At 50.5% G+C, this 23,212-nt stretch overlaps 1 protein-coding gene across 2 annotated transcripts; it reads left to right on the top strand.

Annotated features, from left to right (window-relative positions):
- Positions 1-6,455: 6,455 nt before the first annotated feature.
- On the top strand, positions 6,456-20,522 carry RDH13 (retinol dehydrogenase 13). 2 transcript variants are annotated; one of them, XM_040251913.1, is made up of 7 exons: positions 6,456-6,630; positions 8,924-9,042; positions 11,190-11,345; positions 13,891-13,995; positions 15,113-15,325; positions 16,104-16,205; positions 17,996-20,522. In XM_040251913.1, the coding sequence occupies exons 1-7, from the start codon at positions 6,566-6,568 to the stop codon at positions 18,241-18,243; spliced, it is 1,008 nt and encodes a 335-aa protein (XP_040107847.1). In that variant the 5' UTR covers positions 6,456-6,565; the 3' UTR covers positions 18,244-20,522. The 2 variants fall into 2 exon arrangements, with proteins under 2 accessions (XP_040107847.1, XP_040107848.1); XM_040251914.1 differs by lacking the exon at positions 8,924-9,042 and having other exon boundaries at positions 6,554-6,630.
- Positions 20,523-23,212: the final 2,690 nt, after the last annotated feature.

The following is a 23,212-nucleotide window of genomic DNA, read 5'->3' as shown; positions in this document are numbered from 1 at the left end:
CGCAAGGAACGGGCAGACTCAGTCCTATGCTTCTGATTCAGGACATTTATCCATTCATTTGACAAATGGTTCTGAAGCATCTACTCTAACCAGGAGCTGTGCCAGGGGCCAGGGAACACAACGGCCCCAAACCTGCCCTTGTGGAGTTTATATTCTGGTGGAAAATAAAGAAGTGAATGTGCAGAATGTCAGATGGTGGTCATAAAGCAGAGAAGAGGGTCCAGTGCGTGTCTTAGGGGTTTTATTGGTTGGGGAAATCCTCACCGAGACTGTGCTGTTTCAGTGAAGACCTAAAGGGAGCCAAAATGAAAGTGTTAGTCGCTCAGTCGTGTCCTACCCTTTGCGGGCCCATGGACTGTAGCCCACCAGGTTCTTCTGTCCGTGGGATTTCCAGGCAAGAATACTGGAGTGAATTGCCATTTCCTCCCCCAGGGAATCTTCCTGACCAGGGACTGAACCTGTGTTCCCTGTGTCTCAGGCATGGCAGGCGGATTCTTTACTCGCTGAACCATCAGGGACGGGAGTGAGGTGTGAGGATATCTGGGGAAGGATCTTCAGGCAGGGCCAAGGGCCAGTGCAGAGGTCCTGAAGCGGGTGCTCACGCAGCAAAGCCACTGTTTCTGGGGCACAGGTGTAGGGCATGAAGTCAGAAAGTGATGGGGGTGCACTGTGGGTTCTCAGGATCACTGTGGGAGTCCGAAACTGACAGGTGCTATAGTGGGGTTTTGATCAAGTTTCTTTCTTTCTTTTTTTTTTAAATTAATCTGAAATTAGCCATCTTAAAGTGAACAACTGAATAGCATTTTATACACTGAGAGTGTTATGTAACCATCATATCCATCTATTCCTAAACACTTCTATCCTCCTCAAATAAAGTCCATACCCTTATTTTTATTTAGAAAATTTTTTTGGCTGAACTGGCAGCATATGGGATGTTGGTTCCCCAACCAGGGATCGAACCCATGTCCTCTGCATTGCAAGGTGATTCTTAACCACTGGGCCACTAGGGAAGCCCTTGCCATTTTCTGAGATCCCAGGGAAGCCCTCCATCCTAGCTGAGCTGTTTGTATGGTGCCTGTCTTGCTCCAGACAGACTCGCTAAGTCTCTCCTTTCTTGGCTTCCTTCCTTCTCATCACCATTAGCCCGCGTCCATGCTCCGCTCCTCCTCCCTGCTTCCCTCACTTCCTCTAGATTATGGAGCCACGAATGCGTGGTGCTGAGCACCTGCACCAAACCAGTGAAACAAGACCGATTGTCCCAGTCACTATGGCCCTGTAACAAGTCGTTCCAGGACCTGGTGGCTTCAGACAAGGGCCACGTTCAGTCTGTGCGTGAATCTGCCTTCTGCACAGGGCTTGGTGGCGGTGGCCTACAGGGAAGGAAAGTGAAGGTGCTCAATCGTGTCCGATTCTTTGTGGCCCCATGGACTGCAGCCTGCCAGGGTGCCTCCATCTCCATGGGATTCTCCACGGAGCCTCCATTCTCCAAAACAGCCTCCATCCATGGGCTTCTCCAGGCAAGAATACTGGAGTGGGTTGGCATTTTCTTCTCCAGGGGATCTTCCCCACCCTGGGCTTGAACCTGGGTCTCTCGCATTGCAGACAGGCTCCCGTCTGAGCCACCTCTGCTCTATTTGGTGAGGGTGGGGGTGGATTTGGAAGCTGGGGCAGCATCGGGACTGGAAAGACGAGCCTGGAATCATCAGGGCTCCTCCACCATCTAACCTTTTCTCTATGTGGTCTATCCAGCATGGTAGCTTCAGGGTCGCCAAACCTGTTTCTTACATGTCAGGTAAGGGCTCCAAAAATGCGCGGATAGGAAGAGAGGAGAGAGGGAGAGAGGAAGAGAGGGAGGGAGGAAGAGAGAACTGGGTGTGATAAGCCTTCTGATGGGGGAAGCTTTCTCTCAGTACCTGGGACAGCACCCAGTATTTGCAGGGATTTATTAGCAACATCAACAGTGATAAACGGGTGCATAGCCTACCTGGCAGCAGATATTCTGAACTCCTTGGCGCATCTGGGGATCAAATAGGCGCTCCTCAGAGGAAAGAACTTGCATGCGCTGTTCTCTTAATAATAACAATGCTACAGCCAGCAGTGCTCTGGTGTTTCCTGTGTCCTTGTGACGAACTACTTTCTGTCATCTTTCCAAACCCTGTGGCAGGCCAGCAAAATGTAGCCCACCGCTTGTTCTTATAAATAAAGTTTTATTGGAACGCAGCCCGGCTCATTTGTTTTCATATCGTCTGAGGCTGCTTCCCTGCCATAATGGCAGAGTCGTTGCAACAGGGACTGGATGGCCCAAAAAGCTGAAATTACTTTCTCTCTGGTCCTTTGCAGAAGATGTTTGTTAACCCCTGCTCTAGAGGTAGACAATATTAGGAGACCAGTTTATAGAAGGGAAGAAAAAGGGCTCACAGAGGGCGTGTTTATTTGAGGTTGAGAGAGCCAGCATCAGTACTTTTTTATTACAAAATTTCCCCCTTATTTTTAATTGTGGTAAGCTGCGCACGCCATGGAATTTGCCATTTTAACCATTTTTGAATGTACAATTCTACGGCATTAATTGTGTTCACATTGTGTGCGCCCATCAACAAACACCATCCATCTCCAGAATTTTCTTCATCTTGGAAAACGGACAAGAACTCCAGAACAAGAAAATGCAGATAAACAAAAAGAAAAAGAAAAATCATCCTGCCTGGCAGAGGTGCCAAAGAGAAGAGTAGTTTTCTTTTTTTAAAAACTAAAAAAATATGCACTTTGACATTTAAGCTTAAAAAAGAGAATCAGTCTGCTCTCCCTGCCTCCCCCCACCCATTGACATTTAAGGAAGAAACTCTGGATGTTGGTAAACATTTGAACTTCCTAAAGCTGTAAACGGAGTCTATCCAGGGACACGTACAGATGAATTAACTTGTACTGATAGATGTACAGGTTGATTTTATCTCTGCCAGTGTCTTGCTATTACAGAGAGACAGGGCAATGAGGAACATTTCCCCATGTGTTTCTTTCCCAATGACCTATTATTCTCTTAGCCTAAATTCTTCCAAGGGGAAGAGGTGGGTCAAAGATTGGTGCAGATGGTTTTGCCACATATTACTGAATGACCTTTTAGGAAGGCTGTACCAACTGACACTCCCACCAACAGGTAGGTGTACCTGTTTTACCACATCCCTGCCAACACTGGGTATTATCATTGCTTTGATCCTGCAATCTGATAAAATATTATCTTGTCATTATCCTGATGAGTTTCTTTGATTCCCAGTAGGGCTGAGTAGTTTTACGTGTTTGTTAATTTTCTTTCTTTGCAAATTGGCCCTTATATCCTTTGCCTATGCTCCCCCCTCTTTCTGTTAGGGGTGAGACTTTTTTTTCTTTTTGATTCATTAGAATTCTTTACATATGAAGGATACCAACTCTGTCATTTTGGTGGCTAAGAAGAGACAGAAGTTGACAGAGGGGAAGTCACTGCTCAAGGTACACATCTAAGAAGAGGTGGAGCAGAAATCTGAAACAAGGTCTTTCTAGATCCATGCCTTGGAGTGTGTACAGCCTCTGTGGAACCTTCCTCTCCTCTCCCACATCTTGCCCACTCCATGATTCAGGAACCCTGAGCTCCCACAATCTCAGGAAGGGGAGAACCTTCTGCCAGACCCAGCTACCCTTGCAACACCCCAGCAGCAAACCTACACTCTGATTTGCTGTGTGGATTAAATATTTGCACAGACTGGACACTCGGTAAGCAGTGCTGTACCGTGTGCTCCACACAGCTGCTCAGTCGTGTCCCACTCTTTGCGACCCCGTGGACTGTCACCCGCCAGGCTCCTCTGTCCGTGGGATTCTCCAGGCAAGAAGACTGGACTGGGCTGCCATTTCTTTCTCCAGGGGGTCCTCTCCACCCAGGGATCAAACTCATGTCTCTTGCGTCTCCTCTATTGGCAGGTGGATTCTTTACCACTGTGCCACCAGGGAAGCCCACACTTAATAAACAAAAGCTGGCATTATCGCCTTTTTTTGTTTTTTAATCTTCTCTTCAGCCACATCTCTTGCCAGATGCCTACCCCTTCAAGTCAAACCTCCTACCATCCCAAGGAACTTGCCTCATAACGTCTCATTACTCCAGTCAGTCCACTTGAGGAACTCCTATTCATCCTTCAAAACCCTGTTTAGGTTTTGCCTCCTCTAGGAAGTCTTCCCTGACTCCTAGTCTGATTCGCCAATCACAGATCCTGGATGCTGGCCATAGTGTTTTCTTTGGATGCCCTGTTGTGTTTCCTGTGTCCAGTAGGGTTTTCATGACTCACTGTTGCTTCTGCTGCCCCAGAACTGCAAGCCACGTCAGCCCTCTGTGTCATAATGGAGCCAAGAGCTGATGCTTCAGAGTTTCTAGATCTTTCTCCACTCTGGACATCCCCATCTCAGAGACCAACCTGGAGCTTGCTGTCCAGGTGCTTTCATCCTGTTCGCAAGAGTTCATGCTGTTGTTGGGGGTAGGGCCCCCCACCTACAAGACTGCTGACCTCCATCCTGAGTGCTCTGTTGACCCCCGAGCCTCTCATCTCCAACCTTGTACATTTCTGCCATGTCTTACCCCCACTCACCAATTTTAGCTAAATAGGCATGTTTTGTCTCGTTAACAAAAAAAGGAAAAGAAAAAAAAAGTTCTTGGGACATTTGGAAAAAATTTATTAATCAGCTATTTGTCATTTTGAAAGTGTTCTAAAGTGTGTCTGCGGATTATTGACAAACTCAATCCAATCATAAATCAGAGTTACTTGGGTGAGATAATTTTTGAAACTAAATTATGAAAATCTTTTCAGTGTTTTTTTTTTGTTTTTGCTTTTTCATCAGTTTTATTGCAGTATAATTTACATGCGATGCGTGCGTGCTAAATCGCTTCAGTTGTGTCCAACTCTTTGCAACCTCATGAACTGTAGCCTGCCAGGCTCCTCTGTCCGTGGGATTCTCCAGGCGAGAATGCTGGAGTGGGTTGCTATTTCCTCCTCCAGGGGATCTTCCCAACCCAGGGATTGATCCACTGCCTCTTACATCTCTTGCACTGGCAGGCGAGTTTTTTTTTTTTTTTTTTTTTACCACTAGCACCACTTGGGAAGTGTCTTACATGCAATAAAATTCAGTGAACATACTGATGAGACTTGACGAATCTATGTTGCCATGTGTATAAATTCCTGTGTAATCAAGATACTCTTTCCAAAACTCCCCAAAGGTTCCCTTTGCAGTAATCACTTCCCCCACCCCCTCAACCCTTGGTAACCACTGGTCTTCATTCTCTCTCCTACACTGTCATGTAACGGGAATCATACATGTTGTACAAATACCAATAGATCATTCCTTTTCATTAAGAGAGAGTCCGTTGTCTGAGGAGAAGGGAATGGCAACTCACTTCATGCCTGGAGAATCCCAAGGACAGAGGAGCCTGGTAGGCTACAGTCCACAGATTGCAAAGAGTCGGAAAAGACCGAGCGACTTCACTTTCACTTTCTTTCCATTGTCCGAATTTACTAAAAATAACTTACTCCTTTAGCTGTTGATGGACATATCTATTACAAAATTGGATTGCTTCCCGCTTTTGATTATTTTAAGTGGGATGAGTTGAATTGCCTCTCCCTTCTACTCCCACAAATTTATAGATGTTGAAATCCTAATGTGTAGTAGACCTCAGAATATGAGCTTATTCGGAAATAGGGTTGCAGATGTAGTGAATTACGGTGACGTCATTTTGAATTAGGGTGGGCCTCTCCTCAGACTCAGAAGTTCACGCCTCCAGCCCCTCCTGCTTCAGACCCGAAGTCCAGACCCCCGGCTCCTCCTCCCTCAGACCCGAAGTTTACGCCCCCATGACCTCCTTGCTCAGTACTCCAGGAATCTGGGAACCTCCCAGGCTTGCAGGTCTTGGATTCTGAGCATTGAATTTATCAAATTGTCCCAGAAAATCGACAAATAACTCGTATATTTATGCTACTTATTTGTTTTCATTGAGGTATACTTGATTTTCAGTACTACGTTAGTTTCAGGTGTACAACAGTGATTCAAATTTTTAATGGATTACATTCGGTTTAAAGTTTTTATGGAATACTGGCTGTCGTCCCTGTGCTGTACAATATCCTCTCGGAGCTGTTTTGTTTTATACATAGCTAGGTCGTAGGCACACATATTTTTAGATGAGGAAACAGGCTGACCCATTTGAAAGACAGAGGACCCAGATCCGGAAGCGACAGCTGCCTCGCTGGGATCCTGGGGTCCTTACCGCACGGCGCTGAATTTTTAAGCCGGGCGAGTGTGACGTCATCGGAACAGCGCGTAGGCCCCGCCCCCGAGGCCCCGGCCCCGGAAACTACCATTCCCAGCAGCAGCGGCGCTCGCAGTCCATCCCCATAGGTCTCACCCTGGAGGCCCCGCCCCGCCCCGCCCCGCCCCTTCCGGAGGCGCGGGTTCCGGCGGCGTGCGCCCTTCCGCACGTGGGTCCCGGGCGGCGCGCTCCTGGTGCAGACCCCGGGGCTTCGACGTGCGGGCGGCTGCAGTGAGACTCCCGCTCCTGCCAGGCATGAGCCGCTACGTTCTGCCGCTGTCCGTGCTGGGCACGGCCGTGGGCGGCGCCGTGCTGCTCAAGTGAGTTCGCGCGGGTCTCAGGCGCGGTAACGGCGGGCCGGTGGGCTTGGACAGGGAGGGAGGGCCGGGTGGAGATCGCCAGCTCCTCGCCCACCCAGGAGTCCTCCAGTCCACTCATCCAGCAGGGCTCCCAGAGAATGCGGGGACAAGCCTGGGCCCCGAGCGGGCAGGTCACGGCCCAAGGTCGGCCAGAGAGAGGGGCGGATCCGGGCCCTGGTAAACGTTTTGGTCTAGTTATTTCCGGACTTTTAGTGCATTAATTAATTCATTCATTCAGCAGATACCTACTGGGCACCTCCCATATGTCACGTTCTGGCCCAGATGCAAGGAACGTGTATGCCATCTAAGCTCTCCTTGTCCGGAATCAGAGAAACAAGTTAGAGTTGTCCAACTCAGTCAATGAAAAGATCGTTATTGCGTGGGATATACACGTAGGACAGTTCTTTCCTGTGGTTCCTGGGCTAATTCACTAAATAAAAACAAGACAGGGGGCTAAGAGGTGCAAACTGTTAGTTATAAAAGAAACCACAAGGAGATATTGTGCAACCAGGGGAATATAGCAACTCTTTTACAGTAGATATAAATGGAATATAACCTTTAAAAGTTGTAAAGCATTATGTTGTACACCTGTACCGTATATAATATTGTATCCAACTATTCTTCAATATAAAAATCCCACCCCCTCCAAACCAAAATACAGCAACCAAATATTCTATAGCAGCACCATTCAGTAGAACTTTCTGTGAAGATGGAAATCTTTTACATTTGCCCTGGCTATTATAAGCCATACACTGTGACTGTTGAGCACCTAAAAATATAACCATGTTATGCTTGTAGTAACAGTATTGTACTGTACACTTAAAAATTTGTTGAGACGGTAGACCTCATGTTAAGTGTTCAGGATTAGCAATACGTATTTTATTACAGTTACACAAGAGCTGGGAGTTAGGCCAGAAAGTGATTGCAATATTGAAGTATCTTTTTTTTCCCCTCTCATAAGGGGTTGAAGGATAGACTGATTGACTGTTAATCTCTTTGCATAAATACGTTTAGGCTTGTTCATCTGCTCTGTGATGAGGGTTCATTTTGAAGTTGTTCCTCCTGATCCAATAAAGTCTTTTTTGTGTAGCCAGCTGGTATCTTGTGTTTTTATAAACTCCTGTTTTGTAAATATTAACCGCCTTTTTTTTGGAAGCTCTAGGAAATGGAAATAATTTTTCCTTATCATAGAAATCATCGGGAAATTCCCTGGTGGTCCAAGGGTTAGGACTTGGCACTTTCACTGCCGGGGCCTGACTGGTCAGTTCTTGGTTGGGGAAGTAAGAACCCTCAAAGCAGAAGGCATGGCCAAAAAAAATATTCATTGGCTGCTGTTTTTATTTTTATTCATGCTGATGTCTGTTAGTTCTGAAAAGGCTTAAAAATAATAATAATAATAAATACCAGCATGGGAAGAATAAAAGAAAACTGAATGCCCTGGTTGGGGACAGGGAATATGACTATTTATTTTTAATTAAAAATGACCCTCTTGTCTGGAGAGGACACTGTTTCTCTGGCCAGCTTCCTGTTGGGGACATTTAGGTGTTTCCAGTATTTAGCCTCTGGAATATGGACACAGTAGCGGAATAAGGCCCTCCTGCTCTCTCCCGCACATCCTAATGCCCAGAACCAATGACTGTGTTTCCTTACTGGTCAAAGGGGACTCTGCAGATGTCATTAAGAACCTCCATAATGGGAGATGATTACCAGGTGGCTCCAGCGTCATCACAACGGTACTCACAAGAGGGAGGCAGAAGAATCAGAGCCAGACACTTGGTGCTGCTGTTGCTGACTTTGAAGGCAGAGGAAGGGGCCACGAGCCCAGGGATGCAGGTGGCCCTTAGAATCTGGAAAAGGCTCAGGAACAATTCTCAATTCTCCCTTGCGCCTCCAGAAGGAACACAGCTCTGCTGACACCTCAGTTTTATCCTGTGAGACCTGTCTGCGACTCTGACCTGCAGACTCTATTGTGTGGTTTTAACCCACTGAGCTCCTGGTGAAATGTTACAACAGCCATAGGGATCAGACACAGGGGTCTTTATCAGCTAACGATGGTTATGACGAGGAGGCTTCCCCACACCAGGTGGTGCTGAGTAACCACAGGGCTCCCTCGGGTTGTGTGATATTGTTCCCATCTTTCCGCTGGGCGAGCACAAGCTCAGAGCGGTCCCTTGTCTGAGATCGTAACCGCTGGGGGCACCTGCAGTGAGAGTGGACAGACAGGTGGAACTGACCTCCCGTTTCCTACCTCCAGGGACTTTGTCGCCGGCGGGGCTTGTCCCAGCAAGGCCACCATTCCCGGGAAGACTGTCATTGTGACTGGTGCCAACACGGGCATCGGGAAGCAGACCGCCTTGGAGCTGGCCAAAAGAGGTGGCGTCCCATTGGGCACCTGCTTCTCGGCGCGGGGCTTGGGTACCAGATCGGGTGGTGGATGGTGGGATTCCCGGGGGGGGTTAAGATCTGGTGTTAAGACCTGGTGGTAGATGGTGGGATTCCCCTGAGGGGGTTAAGATCTGCTGTTAAGACCTGGTGGTAGACAGTGGGATTCCCCTGTGGGGGTTAAGATCTGGTCTTAAGACCTGGTGGTGGATGGTGGGATTCCCCTGGGGGTGTTAAGGCTTCTGATTTTTGAACGTGGCAGAAACAAATGCAGGCTGGCATAAGCCCCAAAGCCTGATGTCCTGGAAGGGGGCAGATGGATCCAGGGGCTCAGAGGAGCCCGTGGACCGTCAGCAGTTTCTGGTTGGCTTTTTCTCTGCATCGGCCTCGCCCTCTCCTGTGCTGGTTGGACTCAGTCCTGGTGACTGGGTTAGGGCCTGGGTCAGAGGTTGGGAGTAAGACTTGACTTCAGGCTCTTCCAAGCTTACTGATCAGGTCTTTAATAGGAAGACTGGCCCCTTCGATTTGGGTCTGTTTGATGTTTTTCTCATTGTCAGAGTGGGCTTATGGAGACGTGCCCTCCTCAGCACACAGATCTCTCTTTTTAAAAAAATTTATTTATTTTTGGCCCCACTCTGTGACATGCAAAATCTTAGTTCCCTGACCAGGGATCGAACAGTGCCCCCTGCACCGGAAGCTCGGATTCCTAACCACCAGACCACCAGGGAAGTCCCCTCAGAGCTCTCTTTTGAATTTAGAATCAGTGGGGTTTCTGGGGGGACAGACACGAGAGAGGGAGGCGTCCCGGTTTTTGTTTGAAGAGCTGGAAGACCGGAGTTGGGAGGGAGAGGCCAGGGCAGGCGTGAGGGCTGGGGGAGGCCGGGACCTCTCCTTGGGGGGCTCCAGACGCGGTGGCCAGTGAATGCGTCTCTGCTGGATCAGCCAGGCCCGAGCTGCGTGTTCGCCCCGAGGTCAGAGTGATGGGGGCTGTGATGGGCGGTCCTCTGCCCCTGTGCCTCATCACACGGGGTTTCCCCCACGGAGGGGCAGGTGTTCTTTTCCAGACCTGGCAAGACTGGAACTTGGGCCAACACACCCACCGCCGTCCAAGGGCCGGGCTGGCCCTGCGAGGATGGACGGAGCCCGGACTTGATGGGCTCTGCTCTGCACTGTGTGACGCGGCAGCCAGTGTGCAGGAGGCGGCTGGTCCACCCCAGGGGAGCCCCAAAGACCCGCACAGCATCGTGGTTGCCCATCCTTTTCTCAGACCCTGTTTCTCCTCACTTCTCTAATTTGAAAAAAAAAAAAAAGTTTTTTTTTTTTTTAATGGGTGTATTAAGATTTAATTCACACATTTAAAAATACACACTTCTGTGATTTTTAATATATTCACAGAAATGTGCAACCATGACTGCTCCCCATTGTAGAACATGTTTCATCACACCCGAAATAAAACCTGGGTCCTCTAAGCCATCGCCCTCTTAATTTCCCATCCTCTGCAGAGCTAGGAAGCCACTGGTCTTCCTTCTGTGGATTTGCCTCTTCGGGGCATTTCAGATTAATGGAATCATACACCGTCCTTTTACATCTGCTTTCTTTGACTGAGTGAGCATCATGTTTGTGAGGCTCGTCTGTGGTATAGATGTTTTGGGATTTCCTTCCTTTTCATGGCTGGGTAATATTCCACGGATGCATGGACCACGTTTCCCTTTATAATTTTTTAAAAATATTGGAGTATAGTTGATTTACAGTGTTGCCTTAGTTTCAGTTGGGCAGCAAAGTGATTCTGTTTTAAACATACATGTATCTATTCTTTTTCAAATTCTTTCCCGTTCAGCTCATTATAGAATATTGATCAGAGTTCCCTGTGCTCTCCAGTAGGTCCTTGTTGGTTATCTATTTTATATACAGTAGAGTGTATATGTTAGTCCCAAACTCCCACTTTATCCCTCCCCCTCCATGTTCATTCTTCCCTCGATGGGCATTTGGGGTGTTTCTACCTCAACAGTGCCTCTGTGTACGTTAGAGTACATAGTTTTGTATGGACTTATCTCTTCATTTATCTTGGGTACATACACTTAGGAGTGGATCTTTTTTATGTTTATTAAAAAAGTTTTTTTCTCATCTGGCTCTTCCAGGAGGCAACATCATTCTGGCCTGTCGAGACATGGAGAAGTGCGAAGCGGCGGCCAAGGAGATTCGAGGGGAGAGTCTTAATCACCGCGTCAACGCCCGGCGCCTGGACTTGGCCTCCCTGAAGTCCATCCGAGAGTTTGCGGCGCAGGTCACTGAAGGCAAGAGAGAGGCCGCTGGCCTTGTGAGGGAGGGCTTGCGCGGCCGGGCCGTGGTCGGGGACAGCACCGGGCAGGCCCTGGAGCCGAGTGTTGCTCACTGCCTGGTCAGTCTTTGGGTGAAGATTTTACACTTTTCCTTTCTGACATTTTCACGTTTGCATATTTTTCATTTTTGCATGTGGGAAAGAAAAAAGAATAACATCTCACGACCTGTGGCTTTTATCTGGAATTCAGACTGTGTTTTGTTCTTTTGGCCACACTGCACGGCTTTCAGGATGTTAGCTCCCGGGCCAGGGACTGAACCTGCCCCCTGGGCAGTGAAAGCCCAGGGTCCACTGGCTCGCCAGGGAGTTCCTGGAATTCAGATTTTAGTTTCCCTAAAGGTTTTTTTTAGAAACTGAAGTGTGATTGTTTACAACGTTGTGTTAGTTCCTGCTGTAGGAGAATGTGAGTCCTCTATATGTACGCATGTATCTCCATAAAGGGGCTTCCCTGGTGGCTCAGTGGTAAAGAACCCGCCTGTTAATGCAGGAGATGTGGGTTCCATCCCTGGGTCAGGAAGACCCCCTGGAGAAGGAAACGGCAGCCCATTCCAGTATTCTTGCCTGGAGAATCCCATGGACAGAGGAGCCTGGCGGGCTACAGCCATGGGGTTGCAAAGAGTCAGACACGACTCAGCGACTCAACAGCAACAACATCATCTCCATAAAGTTTTATTGACACACAGCTGGGCCCATCGACTTCCATGTTGTCTGTGGCCGTTGTAGTGCTGCGAGGGCAGGGTTCAGTGGAGACAGACCAAATCGCCTGCAGAACTGAAAGTATTTGCTGCCTGGTCCTTTACAGAAGGTTACGAGTCCCACTCTCCAGGAAAACCAAGTCCTTCTGTCTGAGCTGGGCTCCTGGGAGAAGCAGAGGCCAGGAACGGGTTTGATGTGTAGGGAGGCAGAGGAGGAGTTAACCAGGAGGAGAAGGGCAGAAACACCGACTCACCCACCGTTTGCTCAGGCTCTCTGGTGCTGAGGCGACTCCAGGGACACAGACGCGAGTCAGACTCAGGCTCAGTCTCTGGAGCGCCTGGGGCCGTGTCGGCCGTGAGGACAAGTGACTCACAGGGGCCCCGCAGGCACGACGCAGAGCACCAGGAGCGCCCACCTTCTCCACGGGGCGTCTCCTTCTGCAGAGCCAGGCATGAGGCTGGCATTCCTTTCCACTTCCATCTCCTTGATGGCTGACTCACTCTTCCTGCTGCTCGCCGCACGGTCTCGGAACCGCTTACATGTCTATTTACTTTTCGAACAGGAGTAACATTTGTAAGCTTAAACGTTCAGAAAGTGCAAACGAGGCTACAGGGAAGCGTCTTCCTGGCGCGCCCGCCCCTAGCTCCCTGGCTGCTGTCCTCAGACGGGCTCACTGCTTCCCCCACTGCGTGTCCTCTTGGGGGCCGTTTACGCGTGTATAAAGCAAACGGTGGGGTACACCTCCCCTCGGGTTTTTTGTATAAACCGCAGCCCGATATACACCCGCTGCTGCCCCTTGCTTGTCCCCAGCTCTCTCCTGGAGGCCAGTGCGGGCAGGACCTTTTCTTTTATTGTTGTGGCTGTTTTCTGTGTCTTTGTTTCTCTCCCTGCCACCGTGGGGTTTGCAGGATCTAAGTTCCTGACCAGGGGTTGCGTCCATGTGCCTTGCTGTGGAAGCGTGGAGTCCTAACCCCTGGACTGCCAGGAAATTCCTGTGTGTGTGTGTGTTTTAAAATTTTTATTGAAATATAATTGACTTACAACGTTCTGTTAGTTTCAGGTTTATAGCAAACTTGAACTCTGATCTAGTTATATACACACGTGAATGTTCACAAAAATACATTTTTTTAAGACTCTTTTCTATTAGAGATTATTACAAGGTATTGAGTATAGTTCCCTGTGCTATACAGTAGGTCCTTGTTGGTTATCTACTTTATGTAGAGTAACGGGCATATGTTAATCCCAGGTTCCTAATTAATCCCTCCCTCTGCACCTTGGTAACCGTAAGTTTTCTATGTCTGTGAGTCTATTTCTGTTTTGTAAATAAAGTCATTAGTATCCTTTTTTTTAGATTCCATATGTAAGTGAGAGGATGAGATGGTTGGATGACATTGACTCAATGGACGTGAATCTGAGCAAACGCTGGGAGATGGTGAAGGACAGGGGAGCCTGGCGTGCTGTAGTCCATGTGGTCGTAAAGACTCGGACACAAACTTAGTGACTGACCAGTAACAACGTATAAGTGATATCCTGTAATTGTGCCTTTCTCTGGCTCACTTTACCTAGTGTGATCATCTCTAGGCCCGTCCCTGTTGCTGCAAATGGCCTTATCCATTCTCTTTTATGGCCGAATAACATTCCACTGTACCGTGTCTATTTATCCATTCCTCTGTCGATGGACACTTAGGTTGCAGAAAGTACTTTTTGGGTGGATCATAATGAAGCCGTCCGATCTGGCAGGTTCTGTTACCCATTCTAGAGAGGGGGAAACTCAGCCCCGTTTGTCCTTTACCCCCGTTTTCCAGAGGAGGAGCACGTTCACATCCTGATCAATAACGCGGCTGTGATGCGGTGCCCCCACTGGACCACCGAGGACGGCTTTGAGATGCAGCTTGGTGTTAACTACCTGGGTGAGGCTGCGGGCTGAGGGGCGTCGGCCCGGGATGTGGGTGGGGGCCCCCATGGACCAGACGCAGGCTCCGGGAAGGGTCTTCCTCCGCTCTCCAAGGCGGCCGTGCGTGGGGTCACCTGGCAGCTCGGGGAGCCCCCTGTTCGTGGCTGGACCTTCAGTCCCGGACCTTTCCTCAACCTCTTGGCCTCTTGTCCCTCTGTCTGTCTGTCCTCCAGTCTCTGTCTGTCCTTCACTTGCTGGGTCAGTCTATCTCTTGTCACTCTGAGTCCGGCGGTAAGGCTGAGGGGACGTTGGGTAGACATCAGTCACACAGGACTAGGGAGCACCCTAATGACCTCGTTTAAACTTTATCACCTTCCTGTAGACGCTCTCTCTAAATAAGGTCACACTCCGAGGTACTGGAGGGTAGGACTTTTTTTCCAGGGGTATTTGGGGGGTGAATGGCTTCCCTGTAAAGTATCTGCCTGCAGTGCAGGAGACCCAGGTTTGATCCCTGGGTGGAGAAGGGAATGAGCAACTTAAGCACACGTGACTGTCTTCATCCGCTGCTGGCTGGGACTCAGTCATGTGACCTGGTGGAGCTGCTGGGCAGACTGGGAAATGTAGTCATTTACTGGGCAGTCTCATGGGTAACCCAGGATTCTATCACTAGAAAAGAAACGGAGGAAGGATTTCGAGAGACAGACGGCCCTCATAGAGGGCTATCACAGGACTTGGTGATAATTAGTTGTGGGGCCTGTTTTGTGCATTGCAGGATTTTGTGTTTTTGGGGTGTACCACAGGGCTTGTAGATGCTGGGCAGGGATTGCACCCAGGCTGCAGCGGTGAAATCCCAGCATCCTAACCACGAGGCCCCCAGGCAACTCCTGCACTGTGGGACTTTTAGCTGCATCCCTGGCCTCACCCACTAGGCAGCAGTAGCACTCCCATTCGGTCCTCAGCTCTGGTGATGAAGATTGCCTCCACGCTTTGCCAAATGCCCCCTGGAGGGCAGAGGGGGACCCTGCTGAGAAACACAGGTTATGGAAGGAGGCAATAAGGTGATGTTCTCAGTAGGGTCCTGCGCCCGGGACAAGAATTGAGGGAAAGTGGTCCTTCTGTTTTCCTTCTTCCAGGCCACTTCCTTTTGACGAACTTGCTTCTGGACAAGCTGAAAGCCTCGGCCCCCTCGCGCATCATCAACGTCTCGTCCTTGGCCCAGGTTGCTGGGCACATAGACTTCGAGGACTTGAACTGGGAGAAGAGGAAGTATGACACGAAGGCGGCCTACTGCCAGAGCAAGCTGGCCGTCGTCGTCTCCACCAAGGAGCTGAGCCGGCAGCTTCAAGGTGCGTGTGGCCGAGCCTTGCTGGCCTCCCCTCTCCGGTGGCTCCGAGCCTGAAACGGTCCTGCCGTGACCCTGGGTGGATGGGAGGTCGAGCGGTGGCTCCAGGACAGAGCAGGCCAACCCATGACACATTTACCACCCGCTCCCCGCCGGTGTCTGACGCAGACAGACAGTCGATGTCCGCCCTCTCCTCTGCTCCTCCCAGCAGGCACCCGAGCCTTTGCTGTTCTAGGCCAGTGGAGCTTTGGCAGTATCTGGAGATGTTTCTGGCTGTCCGTCTGGGGAAGAGGGGCGGTTTGGGAGATGTTCCAGGCATCTCGTGGGCAGAGGCCGGGGGTGGTGCTCAGCATCCTACAATGCACAGGATAAAGAATGATCCCAGCTCAGCGTCCATAGTGCTGAAGCTGAAGAGCCTGCTCTTGCCCTTGCTTCTCAAAGAGGGTCTGATGACCAGCAGTGTGAGCTCACCTGAGCGCTTGTCATAACTGCAGCATCTGAGACCCTTCTCTGACCCACTGCTTCAGACGCTGGGCATGGAGCCTCGTGGTCTGGGCTTCTCCAGCCCTCCAGGTGATGTTTACATACTCAGGTTCAGAAGCTTTGCTCTGGGCAGCTGTGAGACAGCTGCTGTGCAAGATAAAAGCACGGATGTGAAGGTTTCAGAGCAGGAGGATGGCGGAGACTCAGGGGAGCCCCAGAGCCCAGGGCGGGCAGCACCAGCCTTCTGGGTAAGGGGTGGCCCTGCTGTCTGCTTGCCTCACTCTTCCCTTCGGTCCCAGGCACGGGCGTGACTGTCAACGCCTTGCATCCCGGCGTGGCCAGGACGGAGCTGGGCAGACACACGGGCATGCACAGCTCCGCCTTCTCCAGCTTCACGCTCGGTAAGCCCCTCTCGGCCTGGGGTCCCTTAGCTGAAGCCCTGTCCTCCCCGCCTGGGGCCCAGGCGTATTAGGGTTCTCCAGGTAAACTGAGCCAGTAGGATATACAGGGGTATTTAGAGAGATTGACTAGGAGGCTTTGGCTCATGCGTCTGTGGGGGCCTGACCTGTATGTCGGAGGCCCAGGAATGCTGGCCCTGTAGTTCCAGCCCAAACCCAAGGGCCTGAGGACCAGGGGAACCGCTGGTGTAAGTCCCAGGCTGACTCGAAAAGCCAAGAGGGGAGGACATCCGGGCTCAACGTCTCACTCCCAGTTAACTTCCCAGTGCCCGCCCACCTTAGAAGGGTGGATTTCACAGACTTTACACGCACCCTCACAGACACCCCGGAAGCAGCATTCTCCCTGCTCTCTGGGCATCTCGGAGCTCAGTAAGTTCACACATACATTTTCTCTCTCTTTTACCTTTTGGCTGCCTTGCATGTGGGATCTTAGTTCCCCGACCAGGAATCAAACCTGTGCCACCTGCAATGGCAGCTCCGAGTCTTAGCCACTGGACCATCAGGGAAGATCCCTACACATGAAATTAACATCACACTCAGAGTCTTTCTCAGGGACTTTTTCTGCTTTACCCCGTATCTTCTTTTTCCCCTGAGTCTTCCCTGGTACCAAGTCACTTTTATGTATCTGCCCAGCCTGCCAGCCTCAGAACACCCTGGGAAACAGGCCAGAGCCTTGTGTGGTTCAGCTGTTCAGTCGTGTCTGACTCTTTGCGACCCCATGCACTGCAGCACGCCAGGCCTCCCTGTCCATCGCCATCTCCCAGAGCATCGAGTCGGTGGTGCCATCCGACCATCGCATCCTCTGTTGCCCCCTTCTCCTCCTGCTTTCAATCTTTCCCAGCATCAGGGTCTTTTCTAATGAGTTGGCTCTTTGCGTCAGGTGGCCAGAGTATTGGGCCTTCAGCTTCAGCATCAGTCCTTCCAATGGCCAGTGAGAAAAGTGTTTCAGAGGAGGAGGTTATGGGGCTGACTGCTTAGAGTCCAGCCATGCTTGGGATGGCTCCAGTTTCATCCCAAACTGGCTGGGCCACCCAGGGAAGGGACTTCTTTCCAAATCCCTATTTCCTTATCTGCCAAGTAAGGCTCATAGTAGTACCTGTCTCACAGTGGGGAGGACTAGATGAGGCCACCCTTAAAAGGACCAGCACAGTGCCTGGCCCAGATTTAGGCTGAATAAATAGTGAGAGCTTTATAACTAGTGTTTGTTATCCTGGTAGACATTTTAGTTGGTGGTGGCTAGGTATCAAGAATCTTAAGCTGAGGCTGGCACTGGAGATAATACACAAAAGTTAGTTTAAAGAAAGATCAGGGTGGTGGGGTTACTTCCCTTGGTGGTCTAGTAGTTAAGACTGTGCCTCTGCTGCAGGGGCCACAGGTTCAATCCCTGGTCGGGGAACTAAGATCCCATATGCCATGCATGGTGCAGCCAAAAACAAAGCAAAAAGAAAGATCGGGTTGGGTGAGGACTTGGACCTTCCATTTTCCTGGGAAAAGCCAGGGGGGCTTCCTGGAGGAGGCAGCTTTCAGGCTGGTTCCTGCATCTGGAGTTGATTTGTCTGGGCAATGCCAGGGAAGGGAGCTCCTGTGTAAAGAACCAGAGTGGCAAAGGCCTGGAGGTGAGCTCTGTGGGACTCCAGGGACCCTTCTGGCTTTGGTGGGCCCTGAGCAACCTGGGGTGAGGTGTACCTTCCTCTCTGAATGTCTGGACTGAACTCTCTGTGGACTGACTGCAGGGCCCATCTTCTGGCTGCTGGTCAAGAGCCCCCAGCTGGCGGCCCAGCCCAGCGTCTACCTGGCCGTGGCGGAGGAGTTGGAGGGCGTTTCTGGAAAGTACTTTGATGTACTCAAAGAGAAGCCTCCGGCCCCAGAAGCTGAGGATGAGGAAGTAGCCAAGAGGCTTTGGGCTGAAAGTGTCCGCCTGGTGGGCTTGGAGATGTCCCATGGATCCCATGGGAAGAGGGGACAGCCGCTCCCCAAATAACTACTGGGAATAGGCATGGAGGCCACCAGGGAGGCAGAGCCACCAGGGTGGAGCAGCTACTCACCAAACCTAGCTGTCATGCCCGCAGCATCCACCAGGTGGCAGTATTGACAAGGGTCCGGCTAGCCAGCGTATGGTTTTCTCAGTACTCATGTTTGGATGTGAGAGTTGGACCATAAAGAAGGCTGAGCACTGAGTCTTTTGAACTGGGATGCTGGAGAAGACTCTTGAGAGTCAACCAGTTCATCCTAAAGGAAATCAACCCTGAATATTCATTGGAAGGACTGAAGCTGAAGCCCCAATACTTTGGCCACCTGATGAGAAGAACTGACTCATGTGAAAAGACCCCGATGCTGGGAAAGATCAAAGGCAGGAGGAGAAGGGGACGACAGAGGATGAGATGGTTGGTTGGCATCACCGACTCGATGGACATGAGTTTGAGCAGACTCTTGGAGACGGTGAAGGACAGGAAGCCTGGCGTGCTGCGGTCCCTGGGGTTGCAGGGTTGGACACGACCGAGTGACTGAACAAGTTGCCCGAGGGGCGCTGACTGCCACGCCTGCGGCTCCCTCTGGGTGGTGGCGTTGCCTCTTCTCTGGACACAGGGATTGGCCCCAGCTGAGCCTCTGGCCCAGGGCTGGCTGGCACAGTGTGCCCTGCTGCCAGCAGGTGGGCTGGGCCAGCGGACGCCTCCTTTGGGAATCCACACCAGGAGTTTGGGGCGGTGTCACCTGCCTCTGGTGTGGCCCCTGCCTGAGACAGGATGCCCGTGGGCAGGTTTGTCCAGCACCGTCGAGTGGGCTCGTGGTCTGCGGGTGACTGTGTGCACCTCCGGTCTCCTCTCTGAGCCTTGGCTTCCCCACCTGTTCACTGGACCACTCATCACGTGGGGCCGACTTTCCCCTGACTCGGAGAACGGCAGCTGCACCTTCCCTGCCAGTGGATCTTTACTGACGACCTGCCACGTGCCGGACCCCAGCGAGGTGCTGGAGACGCCCACAGGAACACCCCGTTGTCTCCGTGTCATGCTGGTGACATCATGGGGCGGGGGGCAGGGAGGAACTACTGAGGAGCCCGGAGGCCCGGGACCACGACCATCACTGCAGTTCCCGTGGGGACTTCAGTCACAGACTCTCCAACTTGCTCTTTAACAGGAAAAAAAACCTCAAAACTGTAACTGAGTCATCGGTTTCACTTTCTTCCTTTACGTGTGTGTGTGGGGCAGGGGGAGTGCTAAGGAGCTGGCCCGAAAGAACTTGGATTTATTACATTTAGAAAATGGGCTCTTGACTTAACTGTCAACAGGTCAGTAAACGGGTCAGAAGCTCAGACTTTTGGGGACTAAAGGGGCCTGTTCCTCCTTTCACGTGGTGACCATCCTTGAGGTCTGGGCGCCTTGCGAGTTAGAAGCGAGGCTGACACTCCGCTTGGGCACAGCCTGGAGGGGACCCCACAGAGCTCAGTTATCGAGGTAAAAAGTCTCTTAACGTTAAAATGTTTAATACCTGGGAGAACTGTGCAGGCCACATCATACAATGCACAGAAGGGCAGAGAAGGACGCTGTCCCAAATGCCGTCAGTGCTGAGGGGGAGGGCGGGGAGGGGCTGCTGAAGATGCCCCAGTGCTCCACGGACACGGCGAGTGTTGCTGTTCCCATGTCGGGCGGACGATGGCTGGAGGACCGGTGTGGGGTGACCGGGCCCCACCTCCCCGTCCGTGCCCGCTGTCTTCTCTGTGGGCCGCACCCAGACACTCCTTCTTTTTAAAAATACAGTGGGATTAAAAAGAAAAAATTATTTGGTTGTTTCGGCCTCTTTCATTTGGGAGTGAGGGCTCTCTACCGTGGTTGCTCCGTGGCAGGTGGGATCTTAGTTCCCCTACCTGGGATCAAACCCACAGCCCCCGCTGTGGAAGCACGGACTCTTAAGCACTGGACCTCCAGGGAAGTCTCTTCTCTCGTTTTTTAAGGGCCTCTTGATATCGCTTGGCCCATCCAGACAACCCAGGATCGTCTTCCTCCTCTGACACTGGCTGTTAGGAACTTGAGCCCATCAGCCCCCTTTGCCCTGTAAAATAGAAGGTTCTGTGGATTAGAACACCTTGGGAGGCACCCACTTTTCCCCCGACACTGTTCTTTTCAAAATCCTTAAGCAAAAATCCTTTCTGCTTAAATTAAGAAGAATCAGCTTCACCAGGGTTGTTGGCAAGCAAATCAAAGGAAAAAACAGATTTTTAAAATCACAAACTCCCCACTATCTGCTTTCAAAAAAAAAAAAAAACTTTGGGGTGTTTTAGAAAAAAGAGGGGTTGAATTCAGAGTCTGATTCTATAGCCCACTCTCTTTCTGGGGGAGGGTTATAGGTCCAAATGTCCGTGAGAACCTCTGACCGCACGAGGATTTGTCTGTTACGTACATGCAAGCAACCTGCGGCCCACAGCTGATGCTAACCGCAAACCTTCACAACCAACATCCACTTCCTTTCTGAAACTGAGAAACCCTGAAGACCACAAGCGTTGAGTCACACATCAGCTTCACCTTTGACGGCTTCTCTGAAGGCTTTGAGGTGGTTCACAGACCCAGCTACAACCTTCAGACGGACGGAAGACGATCAAACCGACCTACAACAAGACGGCGCAAAACAAAACCCAAACCCGCAGAAGCAGCCCAGAGAGGAGATGGTGGCAAAGTCGTGCACGGACCCAGGGTGCACCATGGAAGGGGTGTTCGGATGGGCTCTTCACCATGAGAGACCAGGCCGGGGTCACATCCTTCATGCTGCCCTTTGGGCTTGGGGATTCTGTCGAGATGGTTTGGGCTGCTGATCACGGGACATGAAGGGGTTAAGCTGACCTGACGTGTGCACACGACGATGTGTAAAATAGATGGCTAGTGGGAAGCTGCTGTGTAGACGCGGAGCTCAGCTCAGTGCTCTGTGATGATGCAGAGGGTGGGATGGGGGTGGAGGGAGGTTCAGGAGGGAGGGGATATATGTATACACGTGGCTTCCCTGGGGGCTCAGCTGGTAAAGAATCTGCCTGCAATGCAGGAGACCTGGGCTTGATCCCTGGTTTGGGAAGATCCCCTGGAGAAGGGAAAGGCTACCCACTCCAGTACTGTGCCCTGGAGAATTCCGCTGCAGAAAGTCGGACATGACTGAGTGACTTTCATTTCACATGGCTGATTCATGTTGTACAGCAGAAACTAACAAAACGTTGTAAAGCAATTATATTCCAATTAAAAATAAAACCAAACAGGGTTTAAGCTGAGCTGACCTTCACCCCAGGCAAAGGCAAGAGGAATTCCATTTCACAGAAGTACAAGCCCAGGGGTGTGGCAGGCTTTGGGTTCAGTAACATCCTGAGGATTCCTCCTGCAAGACGGGGTCTGACGGTTACTGACGTCATCACAAGGCAGGGCTCTGTGGCGGGTTGAATGGATGTGCTTCCCCTAAAAGAGATGTCCAGGCCTCCCCCCAGTCCCTGTGAATGGAGCCAATTTGAAAAAAGAGTTAAGATTTTTTTGATGTGAAGCATTTTTAAAGTCAATAAGGAGTTCATGATCTGAGCCACAGTCAGCTCCTGGTCTTGTTTTTGCTGACTGTGTAGAGCTTCTCCATCTTTGGCTGCAAAGAATATAATAAATCTGATTTCGGTGTTGACCATCTGGTGATGTCCATGTGGAGAGTCTTCCTTGTGTTGTTGGAAGAGGGCGTTTGCTGTGACCAGTGCATTCTCTTGGCAAAACTCTATTAGCCTTCGCCCTGCTTCATTCTGTACTCCAAGGCCAAATTTGCCATCACTCCAGGTATGTCTTGAATTCTTGCTTTTGCATTCCAGTCTCCTATGATGAAAAGAACGTCTCTTTTGGGTGTTAGTTCTATGTTGTAGCCATGTGTTCCGGGAAACAAACTCACTCCGAAGGCCAGTGCAAGTGGAGTGCAGTTCATTACGCCGGCGGGCCCAAGGCAGAATCTCCTCTTAGCCAGGGACCCCGATCACTTTTTGTGAAAGCCTTATATACCCTAAGTGTACGTGCTCAAATCCACCTCCCCAAATTCCTTGAAACTAGTCGGGACAAGGTAAAAGATACGATCAAAGTTAAGCCATGATTCATGTGTCACAGGACTAGATAAACGGTGGACATTTATCAATAGGCCTGTGGTCATATCCCGATAAACATAATGGAATTTACCCCTTTGTTCTGCTACAGAGATAATTAGCATACTCTTTTAGGCAACGGAGAGTCCAAGTATAAGTCCTGAGGCTCTTTTATCCAGGGGTCTGGTTTCCCACTGGTATGCTGCTTCTATAGACGTGGGGCACAAAGTTCAGAGTCCACTGGGAGGGTGACCGTGTGTGCAGCCGAATGTTCGCAGCCTGGCCTAGGATGGAGTCCAGCTCTGCCTGTTTCCTCCTTCATTCCCCCCTCTTGATGCTCTTAACTCATATTATGAGCATCATTCATAGGGGTGTATTGCACCCTGGCTCTCTGACTGCCAGTTTGGGAGAATGACATCAACGTTCGGGTTACAGAATTCATAATCCATTGTAAAATTCAGGGTCTGCAAAGCCGAACTATCAAGGCAACTATGACAGTGTTAGTAAATATAGTTTTCCACCCAATGCCCTTCACCCAAGATGGCACCGAAGTCCAGAAAGGAATGTTTTCATCTGACAGTGCTTTTCCCTGGCTTTTCATGTCATCTAAAGCAGTCGATACATTGCCAGATAAGTCAGGAATGCATACACAACTTTCAACCTTAATTATAGCACAGGTTCCTCCTTGAGCAGCTGTGAGTCTGTCCAAAGCCATTCTATTTTGAATCCCCGCTTTTCTCATTTGGATTTGCTCTTCATTGAAGGCTTGGATGGCTTTTGTTCTATCCAGGAGGGCCTGTTTTGTGAAATTATCATGAATTTAATCATGATATCTGTTGTCCCTATAGAGGGTACGAATAAGGCAGCAATA

This window comes from Oryx dammah, unplaced genomic scaffold (assembly GCF_014754425.2).
Source record: "Oryx dammah isolate SB20612 unplaced genomic scaffold, SCBI_Odam_1.1 HiC_scaffold_13, whole genome shotgun sequence".
Taxonomy (NCBI): Eukaryota; Metazoa; Chordata; class Mammalia; order Artiodactyla; family Bovidae; genus Oryx; species Oryx dammah.
The sequence above is the reverse complement of the archived record's forward strand: the minus strand, read 5'-3'. Positions and strand labels throughout refer to the sequence as shown.